Source organism: Folsomia candida, unplaced genomic scaffold (assembly GCF_002217175.1).
Source record: "Folsomia candida strain VU population unplaced genomic scaffold, ASM221717v1 Fcan01_Sc003, whole genome shotgun sequence".
NCBI lineage: Eukaryota > Metazoa > Arthropoda > Collembola > Entomobryomorpha > Isotomidae > Folsomia > Folsomia candida.
In genome coordinates, this window is record NW_019091195.1 from 113,032 (window position 1) to 136,839 (window position 23,808).

General features: G+C 36.7%; 3 protein-coding genes and 1 long non-coding RNA gene across 6 annotated transcripts; all 4 read left to right on the plus strand.

Annotated features, from left to right (window-relative positions):
* The first annotated feature begins 1,011 nt into the window (after positions 1 to 1,011).
* On the plus strand, positions 1,012 to 5,164 carry LOC110846130 (toll-like receptor 2 type-2). The gene is made up of 5 exons (XM_022092764.2): positions 1,012 to 1,822; positions 1,916 to 2,273; positions 2,672 to 3,304; positions 3,396 to 3,875; positions 3,941 to 5,164. The coding sequence occupies exons 1-5, from the start codon at positions 1,214 to 1,216 to the stop codon at positions 4,870 to 4,872; spliced, it is 3,012 nt and encodes a 1,003-aa protein (XP_021948456.2). The 5' UTR covers positions 1,012 to 1,213; the 3' UTR covers positions 4,873 to 5,164.
* Positions 5,165 to 12,092: 6,928 nt separating this feature from the next.
* Positions 12,093 to 14,269, plus strand: LOC118434749. Its single transcript, XR_004834223.1, has 3 exons — positions 12,093 to 12,706; positions 12,766 to 13,687; positions 13,747 to 14,269. It is a non-coding gene; the product is annotated as an uncharacterized LOC118434749 (long non-coding RNA).
* A 4,021-nt stretch (positions 14,270 to 18,290) lies between these two features.
* On the plus strand, positions 18,291 to 20,096 carry LOC110845899 (alpha-L-fucosidase). The gene is made up of 4 exons (XM_022092450.2): positions 18,291 to 18,662; positions 18,733 to 18,901; positions 18,985 to 19,064; positions 19,137 to 20,096. Exons 1-4 carry the CDS (start codon positions 18,347 to 18,349, stop codon positions 20,027 to 20,029), a joined length of 1,458 nt encoding a protein of 485 aa, XP_021948142.1. The 5' UTR covers positions 18,291 to 18,346; the 3' UTR covers positions 20,030 to 20,096.
* Positions 20,097 to 21,497: 1,401 nt separating this feature from the next.
* On the plus strand, positions 21,498 to 23,705 carry LOC110846502. 3 transcript variants are annotated; one of them, XM_035849276.1, is made up of 5 exons: positions 21,500 to 21,774; positions 21,837 to 21,982; positions 22,051 to 22,951; positions 23,014 to 23,168; positions 23,232 to 23,705. In XM_035849276.1, the coding sequence occupies exons 3-5, from the start codon at positions 22,820 to 22,822 to the stop codon at positions 23,632 to 23,634; spliced, it is 690 nt and encodes a 229-aa protein (XP_035705169.1). In that variant the 5' UTR covers positions 21,500 to 21,774; positions 21,837 to 21,982; positions 22,051 to 22,819; the 3' UTR covers positions 23,635 to 23,705. The 3 variants fall into 3 exon arrangements, with proteins under 3 accessions (XP_035705168.1, XP_035705169.1, XP_021948973.1); XM_035849275.1 differs by having other exon boundaries at positions 21,498 to 21,774; positions 23,014 to 23,705; XM_022093281.2 differs by lacking the exons at positions 23,014 to 23,168; positions 23,232 to 23,705 and having other exon boundaries at positions 21,508 to 21,774; positions 22,051 to 22,623.
* The last annotated feature ends 103 nt before the right edge of the window (positions 23,706 to 23,808 follow it).

The window sequence follows — 23,808 nt, forward strand, 5'->3', positions numbered from 1 at the left end:
GGTACGCAAGTCATGACATGAAAAATATTTGTAGTAATGAAATTATTTTTTATTAGCTAAATTGGACTACGAGTTCATACACCTTGTCATCATCCTGGCGTGACTTTGCTCAAATAATGGAGTCGTTGGGTTAGAAATTTGTCGCAGTTTGTGCAAAATGAAGATAACAATAATGAAAAGTGATGGAAAGTGTGAGTGAGAAACAAAGAATATGAAAGTCATCATAAAAGTGAACTTTGTATTGACTCAGATAATGAATAGGTACACATGCATACTTTGGATATGCAGACATTTTACTGGTGGCTGATTGATAATCCAGTCTGTTCTTGATAATGATATATGTACACTTTAACTGTGTAATCAGATTACATACGCAGATATGCTACTAAATGCTTGTTGGATTGAGATGGAATTATCACCGGATAATGTTGCTCGTCACATCAATTACACAAACACAATCATTAATCACTCACACTTGGAATGAATTTAATTTATTTTGCGTGATGCGGAACGAATGCCCGATATGGAATGTTCCTTGAACTACAAATAATCAAAACCAAGGTTAGTGTGAAAAGTCATGATTTTCATGCGATTTAAGGAGAAAAACGTGCCAAGATGATAATAAAGTGGTAATTTAATTTAATAGCAAGTTGTCGTCACTGGGTTAATTTTTTAGTGGTTTGGCACCTTTATTGACGATTGAATGTGAATTTGGTGCATTGTTTAGCCTAACTCCGATTTTTCGATGAACTGGTTTATGAGGAATGTGCAACACAGAAATATTTATGTACACATACATATTTTTTCTAAAGGATTGGAAATATCCACAATCCAAGTAATTAATAGTAACACTGTTATGCAATACCAGAATGAGGTGTTTATTACACGATCATCGCTTATAAATCGTACCTGTCAAGATTATTATGTAAAGCTGAGATAATCATGAGTGCACGTATGTCAAAGTCAGGGTTAATAGATAACAACAAATCTAAATACCTATGTCCAGTTGGATAAGGCATCATCTCCACACTCATTCCCTCAAATGTTATACGGATTGGATTGCAATAATCCTCGCAAAAAAACAGGACAAAATATTACACATTTCCATACAAATAGTTCTAGTAAAATTAATTACTGCGGGAAAACTACATATAAAATTATCCCAATGGGTATCAAGCTCTAAAAAAAGTCGACTTTAATACCATCCTCAAGAATGAAATGTAATTGTGTCCGAGCCCTAGTTTCCCTCGTTTGTATCCATCTGTGTGCGATCTCTGGTGCGAGACACGTCGACTTTGAGCCGAGTAATAAAGCTAAGAATTTGGAAGAACATTTACAAGTGGGAGATTGGTTATCGTTATCGACTGGCCTAATTTCCCAGTACGGACTCGATTATCGGAACACTTTACGAGAATGTGAAAGGTACAAGGAACCCGGACACGAGGATGAATTAGATGCATTAGTTGAGCAAAGAACGGCGTATCTCCTCACGGCGCCTACGTTGACGCAAAGCCCCCCAGAATTGAGTGAGAGTGATAATGACGTCACGGAAGAATGCAGTATGCTCTACGGCACCCGTGACGTCGAGGAGGACAAAGCCACAAGTGGTGAAAGTGAGGATAGTCGCATAATTAACGACGGATTTGCCCCCGTTGGCTGCTATTTTGACCAAATAACAAAGCGCAGACTAATCTGCAATGATTACCAGATGCGAGAAATCCCTCGACTTCCGACCGCCTTGGATCGACTATACTTGACCGGGACGAAAATCAGTGGGGTTAGTAGGGCAGATTTTGGCGATATTTCTATCGGAAATATTCAGGTAATTAATTTATCGTAAATCGGCTCGTTTTCACTGTTTAAATTAAATTAAGTACTAAATTATTTTATAAAATCAATTTATTTCAATGTTCAGATGGTTCAAAATGGAATTTCGGACCTGGCTCCGGGGGCTTTTTCTAATGTTAAAAATATCTTCACGCTTGAAATTATGGATAGTTTGTTGACCCATTTGTCATTTGATATTTGCATTGGACTCACTGAGCTGATATCACTCCACCTGGATGGGAACAGGATATCGTTAAAATCGTATGAGAATTGTCCGATCAAAACTGACGTTGCCGACATACCCACTGCGCTCCCCAGTTTGAAATTCTTAAGTTTGAAGAGAAATCCACTTCAAATTATTCCAGAGCAATTGTGGGCTAGTCTTCGTGAGACTAATTTGACCATGCTGGACATGAGCTATTGTGTTTTGGAATCTATTCATCCAGGTATTACAGCTAAATAATATGCTATTTTTAGAGGCAAAAATATATCGTAAGAAGATTCGCAAAATATGACTTCGCAAATCTCGCCAATCTCGTAAATCTACTAAAAACACCTATTTTGTTTCCATCGATTTCTGTAATTTCTCTTACTGGCAATGGTGAGGATGAAATATTCTTGCGAAATATGAACATGAAAAATTCCTGGGCAAATTTTCGAACAAAAATCCCACGGTTTTCCAGAGAAAGTTATGCGAAATCTCGCAAATTTCGCAATTTATTTTGCAATGCTTATGTGGGAGATACATATGCGAAGGTTAACGTGAGTTGTAAAAATGTCAAAAGTCGATGGGACAAGTGAAAATTTGAAAATTCGTTCTTTTATTTTTGCCTTATGTTTGCAGAATCTTTCAAGTTCCTGAAGTCTCTGAAAACGCTTTATTTAAACGGAAATCCAAGACTCATGCCAAAACTGGCCAGCGCTTTCAAAGGATTACGAACCACGCCATTGGCGGTTCTACAGCTACGCGACAACTCTCTGCATAGATTTCCCACAGACGCGATATCAAATGTTGCCGAGAACTTGGAAACTTTGGACCTATCCTCGAACCCGATCTCATACTTGAGCAATTCCGATTTGCCCCCAAACCTGACAAAATTAAAAATCCTTACTCTCAGCAACTGTAACATGATCGATATTCAAGATGGCGCGCTGGATTTGATGCCAAATTTGGTACAACTTTGGTTGAACGGCAATTTCCTTACTAAAGTGCCGCAAATGACTAACCTAACGAAACTTACGCATCTGTACTTAAACGACAACACTCTTCTGCCCAATGCGAAAGAAGACGAGAATGGAGGTGTCCAGAGAAGGTTTATTATTACGGACACTGATTTTGCTAATCTGCCCAGTTTGCGCGAACTATACTTGTCAAACACAAAGGTGAAGAAATTTTCAAAACATGCATTTTCCAAACTCGTCAAATTAGATACTTTATCAATGCACAACACAGAACTGGAGGGAATTGAAGATCAAAGTAAGTCAAAATTTTACAAAATTTACTCAAAATAAACTCTCAATTCTTCTCGTCCGAATAAATTTTAATTGTTTAATTGAAATTTGTACAGCTTTCACTGGCTTAGAATCCTTAAAGTGGCTTGGTCTGAATAACAATCCGCAACTTACATCGATTTCCCCTTTGACCTCGTTCACATTTTACGGCTTGCATAACTTACAGTATTTATACATGGCCAACTGCAGAATAAATTTCAGAAAATTACCAACCGATTATGAGCCGCCGACTGAGCAAAGTTGGAAGCCAGACGAAGTCCGACCCTTCCTGTACCTTCTGGACCTTCGGAAATTGATTCTCTCCAATAACAGCATTGTTTACATTTATCCACAACTATTTGAGACCAATTTGAACATCACAGAACTTCATTTGGATGGAAATGATCTCCAGTCCTGGATCAAACCAATTCTTCCAACGAACTATGCTAAAAACAGGGCGCTTAATGCTGGTGAAAATCTCACTGCTGGACTATTCGAGACAAAATTTGTTATTTCCTTTAATAAATTTATCTTCATTACGGAAGCCATGTTGGAAGGTTGGTAACATTGGGTGGAAATTGGTACAGAATTTTTTAGTAAAACGTAACGTCTTAAATTCCAGACATCATCAGTTTCCAACCTCACCAAGTGGACTTGTCCAGCAACGTCTTCATGTGCGACAAGCAGGCTTGTAAGGCTCGAGACTTAATCATCGATGATGACAATGACGCTGAAATATTTGCATATCGCGTTACCTGGGTAAAAATGGAGTCGTACAGGTGCCTTAACCCCACTTCTGACGACCTTGTCCCCCTCGTTAATGTTACGGATGAGACGTGTATCTCATTCGGGAAAAACGTCCAACCAGTTGACGAGCCTCCACCTGGTGAAAGTTCGCACAACTGGACGACAATCACAATAGTGAGCACGGTATCGTTCGCATGTGTGATAGCAATTGTCGCGGTGGGTTACAAGCAGCGCGACCAAATCCGATACCTCCTTTTCCGAGCGCAGCTTAACATTTCGGTCCCACGAAAGGCGAAAACATCGCTTGGAGACTTAATCCAATATGATTATGACATATTTATCTCATATCATAACGAAGATCGTAGTTTTATTCAGGATAAATTTCTCCCGGAAGTGGAAGACCCTTCGTTTCGGAGGGTTGGTACGGATTCTGATGGGATAAAATCGCCTGGATTTAGGGTATGTTTGCACGAGCGAGATTTCGAAGCAGGGATGCCAATAACGGAAAATATTTTGGATGCGGTCGACCGTTCCAAGAAAGTTGTGATAGTGGTATCCAAGAAATACTTGGAGTCACAGTGGTGCACTTTTGAAATGAATTTGGCATACCATCGTCTCGTTGAGTCGAGGAGAAAGTCATTTGTTGTCATTATATTAGAAGTGATACCACCAAATTTGCGTACAAAAGTCTTAAATTATTTGATGAGGACAAAGACATATTTAGAATGGCCTGGAGTGAATGGATCACAGCAAGACTTGCAGAGATTTTGGACCAGGTTGAGAACTAGTTTTTTGGCGACGGAGTAAATTTTGATGTGGGAGGTGGTTAAATAATTTTGTACTGAATGGGGATAGATATTGGAATGACATAAATATGTATCAAAGATGCACGTAATTAGATATGTCTAATTTGCGAGGTGGAATGACCGATACTCTTAATACTGTTTGCATTTATGTAATTATGCATATGTATGTACATATTCGTATGCTCACTGTATATATCTACTTACTTAATTTAAGATTTATAAGATAATGAACTAGTAGTGTTACACAGGACAATGATTGCAATAAAATTGACTCGACAATCTCGTACTAAAAATACAGTTTTCAAACACAATTTTATAATTTAGTGTAATTTTACTAACTCAAAATTAGTTGTTGCTTTTCTCCCAAGAGCCGCAATTATCATGACATTCACATTATGGTTCTCTTAGATAAATCTGTTCCTACCTCATCAAAGTATTTAACAAAGACGTTACGGATTATTAATCTTTGCGAGGGAATATTGCATGCACTCACATGTTTCCTAATGTTGCGATTTCAAATTTTCATAGTAACAATTTCCTGTCCCAAGTTTGAAGTTTTGGTACGCACATTATTTAGAAAATGGGTTGGATCAAGCAAATTTTATAAGGAACAAGGATATTCTCGTGATCCTTTACCTTTAATTTCTTCATTGTTCAATTCATCATGATAATAATGTCCATCTAATCTACATACATAGATATTTATTCCACTATTTTTTTCTAATTCTATTCTTAACTATAGTTTTAATCAAGATTACACCATCTGCAAAAAATGCCACCAGAGATATCAATAATCCACATAACAAAATGTAAAACACGGTTTGCACACTATCCTGTAGAGCTACAGGTTTTATCCTGCTCGACGACTTTGGTTTATTTTGCAAAGTGTAGTTCAATCTGTTCTGATAATGCGATAAAGTGAAATGCTCCTCCGCTTTGTGGTATATTCCGGATGCCATAAATTGTTTCATTGCACTCGATGTTGATCTGGTGTCAGGAATTTCAAGGAAACTGGTCGACATAAATTCCCATGCTTCCTCTTTCTTTTTTATGATTTCCTTCCCCTCGGACCACGGCAGATTGTAATAGTGTTGTTTTAAATAATTAAGTTCATGTTTTATCACCCCAGTCGGTGCGACAAGGACGGTTTTTCGACATAATGTCAACTCTTTCTCGACAGCAGAATCGTGTGGCAATGAATTATTCGATAGGTTAAAATCTGGTGGTTTTATGAAATGCAATGGTTCTGAGAGCCGCTGCAATGTGGTATCTTCGGGCAAGTATATTCTGTAGTCTTCCCAATATTTTGCGAATTCCAGAGGTGATAGCCATCCTTGCATTGGTAATAATCCGTCAAACGCGAACCAATCCTCCCAGAAGAGACGTGGGAGCTCGTAAGCTTGCCAGACAAACATCCAAGGTTGTTTCCCAGGTCTGAAAAGGTCGTAGGCAGGCTTTAATTTTGAGAGAATGGTAAAGTCTTCCGACGTCCAGGATGAGTGGGGACGAATTGTGAAGTTTTCAGTACGTAAGTTAATTGTACCGTTGAAATATCTTAATAAATAAAAAAAGTAGAATGAATGTTAATTCTTTCAAATATTAAAAAAAATACGAACATGTGCATTTTCAGATTTTTTAAAAAACCAAAATGGTTAAAATTTACTACCCACCTTTTGGACACGTTATGGCACAATGGATCCATAAAATAGCACGAGTATCTCCGACTACTCAAATTTCTACAATAATCTGGCGTGTATCCAGGCAAGGGTGCAACCAACCCAGTAATTGCGAGACCTTTGTACGCATTAGGAATCAATAAAGTGAGTAAATTCCACCCACATATGACCCACATTAATTTGCTACTCCTTCGAAAAAGGGGATGGTCATTAACCGACTGTTCCAGAAGGGACGCCATAATCATGTAGTACGACGCAACGGGCGAAATTCTAGACCTGCTCGTCTTATCATGAGCGTCATAGGAAAATGGGGTCACAATCAGCAAAATACCAAACGTCAGGATTGAAATTAACAAAAAAATCCACAAACTTTTATCAAACGGGTCCAAATAGCTTTGGAACGATAGCCGTTTTTCAGCATAACACGTAATGAATTTGTGTCCCTCTACTTTCGTAAATACAACTTGGTCGACATAATTCGTGAGCATGAATCCAAAGAGAAGATGTGTTTCGTGAACGTTTCCCTCAATGAATATATTTGCAGGATATCCGGCATCACACTCATTCGAGGTGAACCTGCGCCCATTCAACTCCAAAGTGTCATTCGTCCTGGAGGTAATTTCTCGGAGAATATAGTATTTTAATTCGGGATCATTACTCACATCCCTTGTTCGAAGGTATGGATGGGTTTTTCTGGCATATCTCTCATATTTTAATTCACAACTTAAACAATTCGAAATCTCAACACGCCAGGTTTTAGGAAGCTGGTTAATTTTCGCGATATCTGAAATCATTTGATTTCTTGGCGTAGTGAGGTAGTTCCAATTTAAGGAAACTTCTGTAAACTTCCGGCAATAGTATGACAGATGTGTAAATGTTTGGGAACTTTCCAAGTATATAATTACGTGCATTCCGTTCTCATATGGATTAAGTGCGTCTCGAATAGGTACCTGTTTCCTGATCCATGTGATTAACACTTGTTGAGATGACTCGGGTAGACTTGGTACTTTGAACATGACGAAAGAATACCGCATGCAAAGCTTCTGACGCATGACTGGATCAGCGTACATAAATCCTTCCGGTATTGGGAATTTATAGTCAAGTATGAAGGTTTCACTCCTGACATGGATTGTCTGTAGGTATGTTAAGGGGTTTTTTTCTGTCGAGGTGCAACGATCATAGTCAGTGCACAGAGACACTTTTTCAGGTTGGAAGATAAAGAGGGTCACCATGCAGGGGGGAAGTTTAGTTTGCAGTATTGAAATTTTAAATTGGTCCTTTTTTACGGTTACAAAACCATTATAGTCCAAGTGTGCGGGAATGAGGCGAAGAGTTAGGACTCTGTTCAGGAATTCGTGCCGAGGAATTGAAGCACCTTGGTGGTAAACTATGTGGGTGTGACAATTGTCCCAGTAGGCGAAGCAGCTGGAAAATTTGACGAGAAATACAGAGACGAAGGGAACAAAAAGTTGATTGTGAGCCATACTGATTTGAGTTGTAATAATTATTAATTTAAACGTGGAGAGGTTGTTTTTTTATTTTCTTAGGAAATGCTAACGTGACTGTTTCAATAGAAGTTATGTTTAAATTTGTACCTGAGAATTGTCAGGCAAACCTTGAAATGTAAATATGCGTGAGGCAGGGAAGAAGAGCAGGAAGAGGTATTTTACAAGTAATCAGTATAATGTGAAGTTTTTATTACGAGTAAAAGCTAGACCAAGGTTTTGCATAACTATTTATAAGTACATATTTAATTAATTACACGCAACATATATACTCTCATGTCCATTACATTAATAAAGTAGGAACAAAATGTGTACCAACATGCACACAAGTAAATACATGCATATAAATATTTATTGTACATATGCATAATCCACGATAGGTTTTGAATGACTTCAGCATCTTGCATAGTATAATATCCGAAATTTGCAAAGGTAGTGACGTGGTGACCAAGTATGGAAGTAATTCTGTGCATACACAAATTATCGGAAAACTATGTCTTTGCATTACAAGAAGCAACCCCAACATGAAACACACGTAAAATTGTCTTCTTTGATTGCAAACACCCTAAAACATGATAAAATGTGTACAAATTATGAAAAATTTGTATTTCTATGCACATAAATATTTTACACGAACGTTTTATTATCACAAGAACGCACCAATATTTTATTGCAACAAAAACTTGTAGTTGAGCTCTATGTATATATGTGCATAATTGTTCTCACTTAATCAACAATAGAGAATAATTTAAAAGTAAATGCAATTTTCAGAATAAAGTAGGGAGATTCGCACGACTCGTCCGATACGAGCCACAAGTCTTTATTCCTTTCCTATTCTTACAGCGTGAAATATGTGATACCGTATCACTGATACGTAATTCGATGAACCTTTTTGAATGCAATTAGCTTTTATTTTAATCGTAAAATTTCTGATGATACTGTCAACATATTTTTAAGGAATTGCTGCTTTCTCAACGGATATGTTCACCTTGGTCTGTCTGAGATCAGCTATGTCAACCAGTCTAGGGCAGCGTCCTTACCATATCGCTAAGAAATTGTATAAAATTATCAATAACGTCACCTCGCATGGTCTTATCCTAGTAATAAAACTTACAAAAAGTCCCCAAACCGTTCCAAAATAGGATGAAATTGCTTGTGATAGAAGGACATCGACTTCTTCGATCAGAGTCTCATAGTCCACCTTGAACTTTGCACTGTACGCCATCCACTCCGTGTTGGACCAAAGGTTTCCATTTTCTTTAAAGTTTTCAGCCCAGAGGACGCAATTCTGAAAACTGAGTTGAGAATGGACATCGGACACAATCGCTCGTTTTCCGTCTACAGTTTCCGACACGGTGAATTGCATTGACATTTCGACATTGTAAAATGTATGGTTGTAGATTCCTTCGCCTTGGAAGTTATTGAGCGGACCGCCGATAAGGTACTGGGTTATGTTAAGGTTGTAAGATCCCGTTAAGGTTGCAATTGGAATAGCAAGACGTAAGTTGACGTTATAAGTGGTATTGTCAGCCTCGATGGTGAAAATGGATTGGTTGAGTCCATGAAGTTGTGGATTGCTGCATAAACATGGATTGGTATCAACTAGTCAGTAGGGAGTTTGCATGTATACTTCCGTAAATAATTTCCGTGACGTAGCAACGTGATTCCGTAGCTTTTCACGGAAATTTTTCACGTCTTCACGTTGCGGAGGGCGACAGTTTGCATAAAAACACGCAACGTGACCCGTAGTAAGACATCCGTAATTTTTCACGTATTTACGATGTTTTCTCTGTCGCTACGTTTAAAAATCAACGTGAAAAACTAATTTTCACGGACGTTCTACGGACTCAACCATTTCTACAAAATTGGTTCAAATAATAGCGTAAATACATATACAAAATAATTCCTTAACCTTAAACAAATATTTTAACAGCTTTCTTTCGAATGTTTTAATATGTTAGGAGCAATACTATCACAATTAAGAATAATAATTTGACTTTATCTCCTCACTATTTGCATAATTAGTTATTTATTGCTTGAATTTACTTACAATGAGGAGGTGTTACGTGTTTATTTCCGATTTTGACAGGAGTAATTTTAAATTGTCACGCTCAGAAATATGCCGACCCATATTTATGCGTTTTTTTAGAATGCGCATGTTTTCGCCCGTAGCGGAATTTAAAAAAATTGACGAAAATAAGAATTTGTCAAAACGCTGTCACTTTCGAATTTTAACCCGATTTCAAAAATTATACACAGTTTGTGCTCAGAATTAGTCTGAAATTATAAAAAAAAACCATTTAAAAAACTTATAATTTTCAAAAAATTAACGGTTTTGCGTTTTAAAAAAAACTTAGAAATAGCATGAAAATATTTAAAATTTTATAAAATGAATTTTTATAGTACTTCTTATTAAAAATTATGTTTGTTCAAATTCGAAAAGTGGCAGCGTTTTGAAAAATTCTGATTTTTTCAAATTCTGTAACTGGCGTAAACATTCGCATTTTGGAAAACCCCTGGATAAATTGGCGATAACCACCTCACACCTCCTCAGTGTTAGATTGACTAACAATGGAGGTCTCCTAACGCACCTATTCTTACAGATTTCTAACAAAGTATCAATCGATCAAAAATTTAACTAGTATGAAATTTGCAATATTTGCATCCGAAACGGACAAAACGGAGAGTAAAATCGGTGCATTTTGCAGATGAATTTATTAATATTAATTAAGATAAACTAATCCAAGGACTTTGGTTAACGATTTTATAATTGGCATTAATTAGTAATTAGAAAGATGTGGAAGAAGGACTGAAATTGTTGAAATTAATTAGTTAACTAATTTTCTAAATGCAACTCGGATTTGGTGAAATACAATCTTTAAAAAAAGCTTAAAAATGAAAAGTGTGGGGTGCAAAGTGTCTGGTGCAACCGCCCCCAGGTTGCTTATCTCCGTCAAGTTAATGCTGGGAAGGGTTTTGAAATTTAAACAAAAACTTTTGTTGATAATTCTAAAATAATTCACAACTAAAAATTGTAAAGTAAAAATTGGAAGAATAGAAAACATAATTACGTATTTATTTATTTGTGGAATTGCAAACTATAATTCCGTAACCGTGCAACGTATAAAAAAGATGCATTTTTACGTTACGGTTTACGACACGGACGTCAATTTGCAAACTGTCACAACGCAACGTCGACGTAGTTTCAAAATCTACGGTTCTACGTCACGTTCAGGGTCCACGGAAACATTCATGCAAACTCCCTAGTATTTATTTATAAATTGGCGAACTTACAACGTGTGTGATTCTCCACTGGTAAAGACCAAGAAATGGTCAAGCGTAAAGTTATCAAATGTCATCGGGTCGGAGAGAGGAGAATTAAGGTTATTCATGTTCATGTTAACGAATAGGAGTTCGACGACGATTTTGTTAACTACCTCGGACTTTTGTATCATGGCCCGGAGGAGGTGAAGAGCTGAGGTACATGCATATATGTATTTAATAGTTCAGAATTTAAGAAAGGAGGACGCACCCTTCTTATGAGAAAATCCCCCCCCGTGATATTTGCCCCAAATTTTGATATGTTGTACACCTCGAGGTGCTTATCAAAAAATGTATTGGTCCCTAAGCCCTTTGGAGGTCAGCTATTTGGGCAAGGTGACCGTTTATGGACCTTACGGACTTCCGCTGCACTCCGGTCAGCCGAGTGCATGGCAACAAGCTTAGTCGACTCTATGGCTGTTGTGTGTGCAACTGTGTTGCAACAGCAACACACATTTGCAACTTTTTGCTTGACCTCGAAAGGTCAAGACTTGACTTCGAAAGGTCAAGACTTGACCTTTGACCCTATTATGGTGTATATTCGGACTCATGAGGTCCGTAGCTTTCCAAAAATATACGGTTTGTGGGGTTTCGAGGGAAAAAGTGCACTGACCTTTGACCTCGGTTTCCAGTCGAACCAGGTCACTTAGGGCTTAGGGACCAATACATTTTTTGATAAGCACCTCAAGGTGTACAACATATCAAAATTTGGGGCAAATATCACGGGGGGGGATTTTCTCATAAGAAGGGTGCGTCCTCCTTAAAGAACAATTTAAAAGTTTAAAATTTGTCACAATTTGAGTTTCTTACCCACGTCTGGGTCAACTTGTGCGCTATAAGACGTAACAAGTACGAGACTTGCCACAGCAATCGTTATGAAATTGTAAGAAAATTTCATTTCAATTACGATTTTAAAATTATTTGTACTTGTGTCTCGGTTTCTAGTCAGAATCAATATTGGTAATTCGGATGGAAAGGCAAATAAGTTTATATGTGATTTCCTTATCTTGACCTGACATTATTATGTAGGAAATGTCTAAATTTGCGCTTTTGATGGTACAATCTGAACATTTATCTATGGGATGTCAAGTCACGTAGACCATGAATAATTGTACCACAAATAGATACAGATTAATTGTCAAAGTGTTGAAATCTACGAGTTATGAAGTAAAGCATCATCACTTGAGTCTTTGGGTTCAATTTAGTCCGTGAGAATTGAATGATGATGACGCTTTGGAATTGGAACTCGCATCGATCTATCGACCTCGGATCATTCGATAGGAGAGAGATATAGAATTAAGTTCAGTGAATTTTGTATCTCATCCTAGATCAGGTGAGTATTTACAGATTATGGCGTGGGGAATACGTCATAAATGGTGGAATTTTATTTAGAATGACGCTTACTTGATCCAGTGATTGTTGAACTTGTGGGACGCCACCAGACATACAGATTTAGCCACAGCTGCTGCCTATTTACAAAACCCAGGGTATGAAAATTTATAGTGAACGCAGTAATATACCTGTCAATTGCTTCATTTTAAAACTCTAATTACCGTTGCCCTCAAATACATACATATGTTTACGATCTAGACAAAATATTGTCTGTTTATATATACATATTATTATGGATGTTCATAAAGGACATTTAACCACAAATTCCCAATTTCCGATTTATGGATAATAGGTTAACAAGTACGTATGTACACCATACACTCCTTGAATATTGTTTAAATTCATTAGATATGTGCATATCATTGTTATATAGTACATGAAAGCGTTATCTACTTTTACTCATTTTACTTCATGCATGCAAACTGAATATATGCTTATAAATACTTCGTAACTTAACGCCATTGGTGATTATCTCCTAATCTAATTATTTCTATTAAATTGGGAGATATATGTATGTAAATATGCAGCTTCAAAACCTGTCACGTTTGGTTAATGTTTAAGAGCTTCGTTGTGCTGGCATCGTCCAATTCTGTTTATCATTTTCCGTTTTGTCGTGGAAAACCCTGCAGCCTTAATAACATTTCGACATGGTTAGTACATTAATGATTACACCGTACGATCTGCATACACTTATTCTAATCTTATCTACCTCATCATGTAAAGTTTCTTATTGCAAATCTCGTGGTGTGAGTGGAAAATCCGTACATTTCGGGCAATACAACATTCAAACAAATATATAAGACTGGTACGTTGATAAACGAAACGACGTATCACACATAAATACCCTTCACTTCACTCGAAATTGTCATTCGTACTATGCTTGTGGAACATTTTGAAAAAATCGTCCAACTTAATTTGCCAGGTAAGTGTCTGCATCATCATTCCTATAATTTTGTTAAATTTACAAATTTTTTCTTGCAGATACCATGTCCTTCAAAATAGTCGCTTTTCTCCTGTCAACGATCGCCATTGCAATCAGCACAATATGACGAAGTTTGCAGCAGCGCCGATCAATGCGAAAAATACACAAACACTTACGACCAAAGCGTAATTTGCATGCTCAGAATCCTTGGTAAAGACAATGAAACCGAACAAATTAATGCTGGGCTTTGCTCGGTAGTCAGCGTACCGACGGGTCGCTGTCAATGCGCCAGAAATTGTGGACCTGTAAATGGATATTTCGATTATGGTGAATTTGACGTGGCTGAACAACGCTGTCGTGGCTTCGCAGGGTCCCCTTGTTACGATAGGTGGGCCCTTAACGATTGCGTAGAAAATGCGTATTGTCCACAGAATGTGCGAAAGTGCACTTGTAATTTGGGATACGTCGAGTCGGAGGATGGCAAATACTATGTCCCATCGAATTAAGCATTGGAATGAATACCGATATGTATGTTTTTAAGCGATTTATGGAAAAATAAATATAATGCATTGTACGTTTTGAGATAATTTCTATTATTATCGCTTATATGTTTCTGGACATATTTATTTACTGAAAAATATCCATGCTGTTATGCGCTACTATATGCATGCTGAAAACTAAGGAAATAACGGTTTGGAACATTAGAACATTTTTATGAATCGCATTTTGTCTGTATTAAATAAATACATATACTCCTAGAGAGACTTACGGTGTGCAATAACTAGTTTAGTTTGTCTGCAATAATACGAGAAAATTGAAGCTTTCCCTTCCCTAAAATAAGTTTACCTTCCTCTTCCCAGTGTTAGCAGCGCTCTGAAAGTTCCTTTTACAATGCCTCTCAGAAACTTTAGCACGGTCATCCTCTTAATAACGAAGATGCCTTTCTCGCCAAAAGAAAAAGGACGGCAGCTCTTTCTAACTTTCGACATTAGTTTCTTCTCCTCTTTTCCCCTGTGCTCCAGAAATTTCCAAGAGTCCAAAGTTTTCTTTGATTCTGCATTGTACCGCCCACAAATCTCTAGGATCCAGGCCCAAATTATTTGAATCATAAGCGACCAGCTGCCAAGTGCTATCTGAAATATTAAATAATTTCATAAATTTTGGAGTTTGAAGTAGAATAATGGGTGATGTAATAAAGAAAGTTTGGACTGTAATTGAATTGAGAACTGATTTTGGAAAATTTGTCTCTAATTTTTACAAATATTATCTAATGTCCAAAATTTGTATAAATTCATATTATGAAACTCACACTTGTAAATTTGGGTATATGATTCCAATTTTTTATAACGACAAAGTTACAATACAAACCTGCAATGGGAGCATAATTTCAATACATATCGACATGATCATATTCAGTATTTAAAATGTAGGTGTGAAATTTTGTTTACAAAGCTGTGAAAATGCTCCGTGAAGCACGACGATTGCGACTCCCACAATTTTCGTCAATTCTTTCTGCATAAGTTGAAGACATCGTATTTCATGTGAGAGAAAGTCCACCCTTCGAAAATCGTTGCTACTTTTATACACGTATCGGTTATTCCTGTGCTTGCCAGGGCCACGCATTTCCAAGAGGAACATCCACGTCGTGACTAATCAGACAATTTACGCGAACTTAAATAATGATTACTAATTGATTACTAATTATCAAACTAGTAAAAAATATATAATCTTACAAATATACACGCTGCCAACTGCGAGTAAATTTAGAAGGCCGTAGAACCCCATTTGCCCTAATTATAAATAATTATAATTACCGCAAAAGTATAATTGATATAATGCAGCAATATAACCGCAAAATAATGTATAATTACCCCCTAAAGTGACTAACCACATATCTACGAGATAAATGGTCCAGTCCATCCCGATCTCAAGCCAAGTCCCATTTACTCTTTGCACATTTATGTAAATGAATCCCAACTCAGTTAAGCGACCATGCATAAAAATAGGCGTGGCTGGGAATAAAATGTAGAAAACCGTTGCCGACAGAGGTGCTAGTATTCCTAGAAAGAGAAGTTGGGAGCCAAGTTGAAAGGTCATAAATAGTGATAACGATTCTTTGCTCGGGTTCCATTTTGGAATCCAATTCCCTGTAAATGTAGATTAGTTAGGATTTTCTTAAATTAAAAACTAGCGAAAAATTTGAATTGAAGTAATAAGTACGTACTTTGAAATTGTCGAACGTAATTGAGAAACCAATTAAAAGCTGTGACAATATCGTCCTGTCTCAGATTAACAAGAATTAATCCTCCACACATAAGAATTTCTATGAAGGCGAAAGAGTATGCAATTAAGAAGTCCTTATTTGCATATCCTCCTTCATACTTCAACATATAAATGGATTTTGAAGTGCCGTGTAGGGCGAAAATGGTGCTTGTCCAGCACAACGTTAAGCATTTTTTTCGACTCTTATTAGTTATGTAGCAAATCCTCTTGTTCCTATCGAAATGGATGCTGGTCACTCCGACGTGCGTAAGCAGGAGGGATATGGCCCAGTAAATGTTGTAAAATGTTTTGGAATACATGGTGGATTTCTGAATTCCCTTATTTCAATCCTTTTTGCAAGATATCGGGTCAAGTTTCTGGAAGGTTTGTTCGCCATAAGAGACTAATGTCAACTAAGGTCATGACATATATTGTCAAAAATACTTGTATTACAAATTTTCCAATCCTGTTTATTTCCACAAGCGCATAAGTGGACAATTTTGTTGCTGGTTTGAAAAATAATTGAGCGATTTATAATTTTATGATTTATAATTTTATGCGAATTACTTTCAACAGAGTTGTCATTTGTGTTGTATGAGCTTAAACGTGCACAAGAAATTTAAAATGACACATGTAAATTGCATAATTGCCAAAATTAATTTGTCTGACATTTCTGGGAGATGAAATTTCAGGATGTCACTTACAATTTGTATTTATATTTTGGACGCAAACCAAAATATGAAACTCTAAAAGGATTTATCCGTGCTTTGAAGGACGTGTTCAGCATTTAAAATATTCCTCTGAAAAGGGATTTCTAAATTGCATCCATACATAATTATATTATTATAAATATTACAACTGTATTGCATGTACATATTTATTTATGATTTGTATTATTATGCAATAAATATTTGAATACTTGCTGGCCTCCAACTTTACTATTTTAAGAATATGTGCACATTTATTATATGTATGTATATATGCATAAATACCTAAACTACAGTGTAGTGTATTTTTACAAAGATATTTAAAATATTTAGAACTATAGCTTATATTTATCCGTAATTGGATATATGTATTTATGATTGGTTGTCGCATGCAGTTTTTCGGTGTTCTTATGATTGCATAATATTTTAGCTAATTACCTTATTTCAGCGAGTCAAAAATTCGCATAAATTATAGCGTTATTGATGTACTGAAGTGCTTTGATCATACCTAATTTATAAATTACAAATTCTATCGGCAAACACGAAACTTGGAATTGGGATTTGCTTATAAGCAAATCCCTCAATTATGTGCAAATATTGTAAAATTGTGCATGTAATTATTAGTCTGGAGAAAAACGTATGTATTTGCTCAAAACATTACAGAAAATTATAAGCATTTATCCATGTATCGCCAAGTCAATTCGTTAAATTGTTTCAATTTCTACCTCATAGAAATATATGTACATAGAAAGAACACCACATGCTTTCCGTTTCATGCAGGAAATGAAACGCCAAGTTTTTATCTTTCCGTCCGAATAGGCATTTAGATTTTTTAATGTCAAAAAATTACGGGTCTATGACGGGTGAAGGTTTTCGGAAACATTTGGCGCCATATTTACACACGCTCTAATAAACCGTTACAAACGAATTGTTAACAAGAGGTGAAACATGACACCGGTAAGGGAATGTTTTTTTCTCTTAGGTTCCATTATTTATTCAAATTTGAATGTCATTTAAAATCTTAGATTTAATTGTGTTGTCATATTCTACACACTAGATACTACATACATACATACTTACATACATCTGTACAAGGCTTGAAATTTATGCAAATGCTTTTTTTATCATTCCTAGCGATTTCAAAATGTTACATTTTATGTGTTATATTATATTACAATATTAATATTGTCATTTATGTAGGTAATGGGCATATGTATAGCACCGTGTAACGTCCTATGAAAAGGTTGAAGTACATAATTCGTTTTTTTATTGCTAGGAATTATTTTCCAGAGGGCAGTAAACCGATTAATCTGATACAGAGATTACTCTTCAATCCTTCAATATAACGATCAAAATCCCATAATCCTTTGCGCATTGGAAGGTTATCGTGTATCATTGGACAATAAAAAAAATTATTCTCGTTTTTTATTGTAACGAATACGTTTAAATATTTGCTAAATGTAAATAAATCGAGTTAAACAATAAAAACAAGCTCAACATAGGTGATCTAAATATTTAATCGTTATTTTTAATTATGACTCTATCTATAATTCCACAGAAGCTTATTTGTGTAAGGTTCGATGGCAGTGAACTAAAGTAAAGAGGATTACGGCAAACCTCCAGGTTTAATCCGAAGCTTTTTTACCATTCATTTGCCATCCGTCCCCCCGTAACATAGGTTGTGCATACGATGGGGCTGCTGCAAATTGTTCTCATCTCTCTCGCCACAGCCATGGTCGCTGGCTGGGGAAATTTCCAATCCTACAATTTGGAAGAACGCGACCTCGACTTTCGTGACGTCGATTTGAACAAACTCGTCTCAAAATTACCTTTAGAGCAGCAAAAAACTGTAAATGGTTCCATTCTCTACGACCCGAACTGGGAAAGTCTTGACGCTCGTCCGCTGCCATCTTGGTATGATGAAGCGAAAATTGGTATTTTCATCCATTGGGGAGTATTTTCCGTCCCGGCCGTGAGAACTGAGTGGTTCTGGAACGTTTGGAAACGTTAGTCGTATAATTACTATATTCTAAATTGAATTTCTTTAATGCTTGATTTTGATACACAAATTTGTAGGTGGAAACAGCAACGAGTGTGAAATGTACGTTTTGAACAACTTCAAACCAAACTTTACTTATCAAGAGTTTGCTCCTGATTTCACGGCAGAGTTTTACGATCCGTTTGCGTGGGCAAACTTATTCGCCAGGTCAGGAGCCAAGTACGTCGTGTTGACTTCAAAACACCAGTAAGCTCTTACAAATAATTTGTAATACACTATTTATAACCAAAGATCAGAGGAAGCATCTTCAAATTTGACATGCATTATAGTGAAGGTTACACCCTCTGGCCCTCGCGATACTCGTGGTCCTGGAATTCTATGGATGTTGGGTCCAAACGAGATTTATTGGGTAAAATAAATACCCATAAATCTAAAAATCTCCCAAGTATTATCTAATCTTTCTCCGTAATTCATTCTGTAGGGGATCTTGCCACTGCGATTAGGGAAAATACCACTCTAAAATTTGGCCTTTATCACTCCCTCTACGAATGGTATAATCCACAATGGATGCGCGATTTCGCTAACAATTTTACCACGACGGAGTTTGTAGATAACAAGATAACGCCATCGCTTTACGAATTGGTGAACACGTACGAACCCGAGATATTTTGGTCGGATGGAGAATGGGACGCTCCTTCGGAATATTGGCACGCACAAGAATTTTTAGCCTGGCTGTACAACACGTCCCCAGTAAAGGACACCGTCGTCACGAACGACCGGTGGGGTGGGGATACATTATGCAAGCATGGAGGCTACTACACGTGTGCGGACAGATATAATCCTGGAGTGCTGCAACCTCACAAGTGGGAAAATTGCATGACCCTTGATAAATCTTGGGGGTATAGAAAAAATGCCAATATTGAGGATTACATGACGCCGGAGAAGTTAATTCAAACGATTGTGGAAAGCGTGTCTTGTGGAGGAAACGTCTTGGTGAATGTCGGGCCGACGAAGGAGGGCATAATTTCTCCGGTGCAGCAGGAGCGTCTCCTCCAAATGGGGGAGTGGTTGGGAATTAATGGGGAAGCGATTTATGAGAGTGTGCCGTGGCTTTATCAAAACGATACTGTGACTCCGGATGTGTGGTATACGACGAATAAGAACGAAACCAAGGTTTACGCAGTTTTGATCAACTGGAGCCAGGAGGTTAATCTTGGTGCGGTTGAGATGCAGACCGTATCAGCCGTGAGGATGTTGGGAGCGGAGGGGATGTTGCTCTGGAGTGGGGCGGAGGTGGGGATTAATGTAATTCTACCTGCTCTTGATAAGGTTGATTCCAAGTGGGCGTGGACTCTGGTTATTGAAAAAGTGTAAAAAGAAATAATGAGGATCATGTTGTACATATTTATTACTAAATAAAAATATTTGGGGTTGAAATTAGTTTCCAACTGTAGAAATGATTAAATTATTTATCTATTTATTTATGTAATCGTTCTTATGCATTTATTTACATTTTATGTCGCTGGGAAGGAGTATGGTATATGCTTACGGATAATCATGAAAAATCCATGATACTAAGGCAGAATCCACAAAAATTCTCGTCACCCTACATAAATTACCGAAATAAGTATGAATAAATATATATATAGGTATATTTGCATATGTGCGTATTTGTCATCTGTGTACACTAACGGATCTTTAATATTGGTAAAAAGTAGGACCAAATACTTAGGATTAGCACACCTACATATATGTATATGTATAGCTACATACCTTACATGTAAGTTAGAGGTGAGCTGGATATCCATTTTTTTGGATAATGCATGGCCCGATCCAATCCAACTGGATTTGGATGGATTGGATCTGCAATTTTTTGGGCCAAATGGATTTGGATGGATTGGATCTGCAATTTTTTGGGCCAAATGGATTTGGATGGATTGGATCTGAAACTTTTTGGGCCAAATGGATTTGGATGGATTGGATCTGAACAATTTTGGGTGAATTGGATTTGGATGGATTGGATCTCAAAGTTTTTGGGTGAAATGGATTTGGATGAATAGGATCTGGGTGGATTGGATTTGGTCGAATTGGATAAATTTCGTCACCATAAAGAATATCAGGAAGTGTTCTTTTTAGCACTCCGATCTCATCCTAACAGTAACTGGGCCATACTTTTGTTGCATGGACACATATACAGTCCAATCAGATTTACCCCGGACACTAACCATGAGTTTATATATATAATTCTTTGGATAATCCATGCCCTGATCCGATCCAACTGGATTTGGATGAATTGGATCTGATATTTTTTGGGCCAAATGGATTTGGATGGATTGGATCTGAAATTTTTTGGGTCAAATGGATTTGGATGGATTGGATCTGAATTTTTTTGGGCCAAATGGATTTGGATGGATTGGATCCGAAATTTTTTGGGTGAAATGGATTTGGACGGATTGGATCTCAAAAAAATGACGATCCAGCTCACCTCTAATGTAAGTACTTACATGTGCATCCAGCATCTAAATCCATCCAGCTACATACATTTATTTATATTTGTATATTTGTGTTTTTCAGTTGTACGTCATGGTCAATCTTTCCTGCTCCATGCAAATTGGGTGCTGCTGTAATGACATAATGTTCTCTTCGTCTTTATCTTGACTACATACAGCTTAATCAAAACTACGCATAGATTCATACCTATTCATTATGTGAACTGTAATGAATAAACAAGTATTTATGTACGTATTTATCTAGCTTAACAAATGTTGCGTCACTCGTAAATACGTACATATAAATATGTAAATATATATGTGTGTTCCCATCATCAGCACTCTAACCTTAACTTATTTTATTGACCTTCCCCACGATGGTCACGTCACGTTCACAATTATTTATCCACATATATAACTTGATTTCCATGAACTTGATCGTGTGCTTCAATTTTTCCTGATTAAATATTGTCACAAAATCTTAACCCATTTGAAATGTACAAAATAGGATTCTCATTTTCAACCATAGCCCTTATAATAGTTATAATTTCAAACCATGAAACCAAAGCTACCACCTCTGCTAAAACTGCCGGATGGTTCACCACCGACAAAGAATGTGTTCGATCTTCAGTAAGTAATTCAACAATTTTTTTATATTGAACAGCAGCTAAATAATTGATTCCCTAATTTAGATGGATATCCAACGAAAAAATTTTGAATACATTTGGACGATAGAGAAATTCAACGAATATTTTGACATCGTTAAAAGATACCATGCAGAAAAAATCTTAACCCAACAGAGATCTTTATCTAGTGGAAATTCTGGAAATCTAAACATGTTAGTCGCAATAAATCAAAGAAATTTCCTAATCAAAATTTAATCTCTCTTTCCCTTTTTAATCTCAGCGAATCCACTCTTCAATTAATGGAATCAGGTGATCTGAAAGCAACTTTAACACTAAAACTGCCCTGGTCAATACCGAAGGATGTAGAAATTCGTGTAGAATTAACAATCTGTAGCAATTTGGGAAATCTCACGGTGGCAAAAGCACCCATGCTGAGGTCGTTGGGGAACGCTGCAAGTTCCATGTTGTCATTTACATGGGACAAGATTAATTCGGATGAAATTTACAGGGCTGATAGCCTTGGCGAAATTGACTTGGTGTATAATGTTGTGCAGTTTAATTATTCTCAGGGAGTGGAGAAGAGAGAATGCGTTAGTTTAGGGGGATTAACACATGGGGAAGAACCTCATTCTGCGTTTAGACATGGCTAGAGAACATTTACTTATTTATTAATGTTATTTACGTACAAAATAGCTAATCGAATTTTAACTTTAAATTAAATATATTGATGCATAAATAACTCGTAAATAGCATAAATGTTAGAAATGTACATAAATCCAGAGTTAAAAAGTCGTATGTTGTCCGACTTGTCCTTGATAATAAAATTACAAATGGATTTTTTTATTCATGATGACATTGGCGTGTCGATACATACCGACACATCATAAAGCTTCCCTATTTTTGCATTATATCCCCACCCCATTCTATTTCATGTTTAAACCTAAATCACCTTCAAATAAACTGCGTAAATTATAGTTCTATTAATCTAGTAAACGCATCAAATCACAAATTATCTGCACGAATTAGTAACTTAAATAAATCTGTATCCAATGGGGAACCTCGTGATCCTAACTTTTTTAGCCCTCCAAGGAATCGTCTTCGCAGATAGTCACAAGGACAAGAGAGATGATACCAGTAATTGGAACTGGTTTCCTAAGGGGAAAGATTGTAGTCATTCTACTGTAAAAATACACACTCATAATCTTATTAAGTTTTAATTTTAATAAACAAAATCTCTCAACAGGTCGACATTGCAAAGCAAGACTATCAAATGATATGGACGGTCGCCAACTTTCAAAAATATTACGAATACGCGTCAAGATTCCACGAACCAAAGTCCTTAACAAGACAGGTTATTCATTCTTCCGTACCGAGATCGATGAACACGGCAATTACCATGTACAAAATTATCACATTCTTAACTAATTATTGCTTTATTAAGGTTACCAATTTTTTGTACAGCGACGCCACCATTTCTGCCATTCCGGTCACGGACTCAAAACCTGATGTGATAACCACCCTGAAAATAAAGTACCCTTGGCGAATAACAGATGCGGAATTTGATGTTGATCTCGACATATCTACCACAACGGGAAGAATCAACAACCTTTCACCAATTTACCGGAAGAGATGGGTGGAAAGTTCCTTTATTGGAGGAGATAAAGAGTTTTTCTTGTACAAGTGGCAACTGAATAACTCAAATTCCACTAAATTTAAAACACTTACAAGAATTGGGGAGACTGGAAAAGCGATGAAAGACGAAACTGATCCTGAAATTACGTTAATTTTTACAATTACACAATTTCTTACAGTAGGGCCAGCGGTTTCGGTGGGGAAGTGTCCAACTAAGTTCAACTTTATATAAATATATAAGAAAAAATTTTGAAATTTTTATTTTGGAATTTTGGAATTTGTGAATAAAAGAATAACAAATTATGAAAATTTGAGAAACAAAGATTCAACGGTTGATCATCATCATCATCGCTCAGAGCCGGCCGTTTAACCGCCAACCACTGTCAACCAGTTGTATTGACTGTCA